We start from the raw sequence: 1842 nt of genomic DNA on the forward strand, positions 1-1842 counted from the left end.
TACATATATATGTATATATATATATGTATGTATATATAATGAACAAGTAGATAGATGTACTTTCCACCCATCTCATTTTCAGTGTGCCTGAGGTGTTTACAGCTGCTTGTTCACAGCTCTGTGTAAAGTTTTGCAGGGTCTGTGTCAGGGGGTTAATAAAAACTTTAAAAGCCATTTAAATAAATAAATAAAGCCCACATGAGCTTTTGAAAAAGATTCATATCCTCTCCTCCTGACAAGATGGAGCCATAAAGAGGAGAGAGAGGGCAGATCTCCGGGAACTGTCCAAACATCATTAAACCTCTTCAGATTTATGGGAACGTGACTGACACGAGCTGAAAACTCTGATTTGTACTGAAAGATGATTTTTGTGATTATAGGAAGATTGTTGTGACAAAAACAAAACATTCATTTTTGTATTTAAGGTCCTAATTTCAGGTGGTATTTTTCGGCTCGTACAGTTTAATTTTTTTTTGTTTTTTAAACTTTAATTCAAAATGATGATTATCTTGCTCGCAGCTGATTTCACATTCTGGTTTAAAACAGTAAAATATAAATTTACCTTTACTAATCCAGATTTAGTTTTCTTTTCTTTCTTTCTTTTCTGATTTTTGACGCGTTATTCTGAACGATGAATCGACCAACGGGTTTTATTTGAACGTTTTCTCTGCATCTTTGTGAATAGTTGTCCGTTTATCCTTCGGGCATTTTTCGGGATGACGCATTTGAGTAACTCGGGCACATTTATGTGGGAAAGCAACGAAAAGGCAGATGAAAGTGGTTTCAACTCGACCTAAGGAGGGTTTAATGGTCAGTCCGCATCCTTCAGTCCCAGCGCAAATCAATCAAACTGGTCAGTAATCTGAAAACCTGTTAACCCAATTGTCCCAATCAGCTCCAGGATTAAAGAATCCAGTGAAGATTATCGCATTAAATGCGTCCTAATTTAATTCTGATGCACAAACAGACGTTTTGACAGTCGGAATGATTGTTCATCTCCAGACCGCCGCGCGCACAGCCGCAGCAAGAGGCCTCTGTGTTTGCGCCTCCTCGTCCTGCTCTGCGGCTCCTGCTTTCCTCCCGCACCCAGGAGGGACGCGCAGGCACGCCAGGAAGACATTTCATCTTTAAAACTGCTGCTTGTCACTCCAGAAAGAATCCGCAAAGACGACGCAGCAGATTTTGGCGTTTGCGCCATGTGCGCTCGCACCTTCCAGAGAGAGCTGATCTAAAGTTGCTGCTCTGCTCGCAGCGAGCTCCTTTTTTAATTTTATTAAAACTCTTTTTGTACCCACTCACCATAGCACGGGATGTGCGCTCCGTCGTGTCCTCCGTCCTGCTGCAGTTTGTCCTCCTCCGGGGGCGTTTTGCGCGCAGACCTGTGCGTAAAGAGGTGGTATTTGCTGAAAGAGCCTTGCCCCGCAGCTGCATCCAATGACTGGCACTCCTGCTGGAAGGGGCTCCGGGACCTCTCTCCGTAAGCCTGACCTTTGGTGCTCAGGAAGGGGCTGAATTTGGCGTCGGTGCCTGGAAATGTCCGCAAGTGCGTCTGATGATCCCGACCTGGGCTAAAATACGAATCCATGGATGTCACGTCGTTGTGTGCAACGCAGGTCTCTGCGTTCATGCCTTTAAAAAAAAGAGTGGAGGAGAACTTTTGCCTCCCTCCCTCCCCCCTCCCTCCCCACCAGAGCCTCCTTTGGAAAAGGAAGCGCAGAAACCCCTTCCTCCTTTACCTCATCCAGATGAAAACACACATGCAGACCGCAGCTGGCTTTGGTTAGAAAACGAGTTAGATCTTTTCCAGGAACCACTGTCGTTGACCAAACACTCCAAAAAAAA

The 1842-nt window shown here is 44.7% G+C and overlaps 1 protein-coding gene across 1 annotated transcript in view; it reads right to left on the minus strand.

The window, feature by feature from the left end:
- Positions 1 to 1627, minus strand: part of alx4a (ALX homeobox 4a) — a 21685-nt gene extending 20058 nt beyond the window's left edge. The window contains exon 1 of the mRNA XM_037695487.1: positions 1281 to 1627. Coding sequence (XP_037551415.1) covers positions 1281 to 1627 — 347 coding nt within the window. The remainder of the gene's footprint in view (positions 1 to 1280) is intronic.
- Between the last annotated feature and the right edge of the window lie 215 nt (positions 1628 to 1842).

This window comes from Nematolebias whitei, chromosome 2, assembly GCF_014905685.2.
Source record: "Nematolebias whitei isolate Nwh7 chromosome 2, NemWhi1, whole genome shotgun sequence".
NCBI lineage: Eukaryota > Metazoa > Chordata > Actinopteri > Cyprinodontiformes > Rivulidae > Nematolebias > Nematolebias whitei.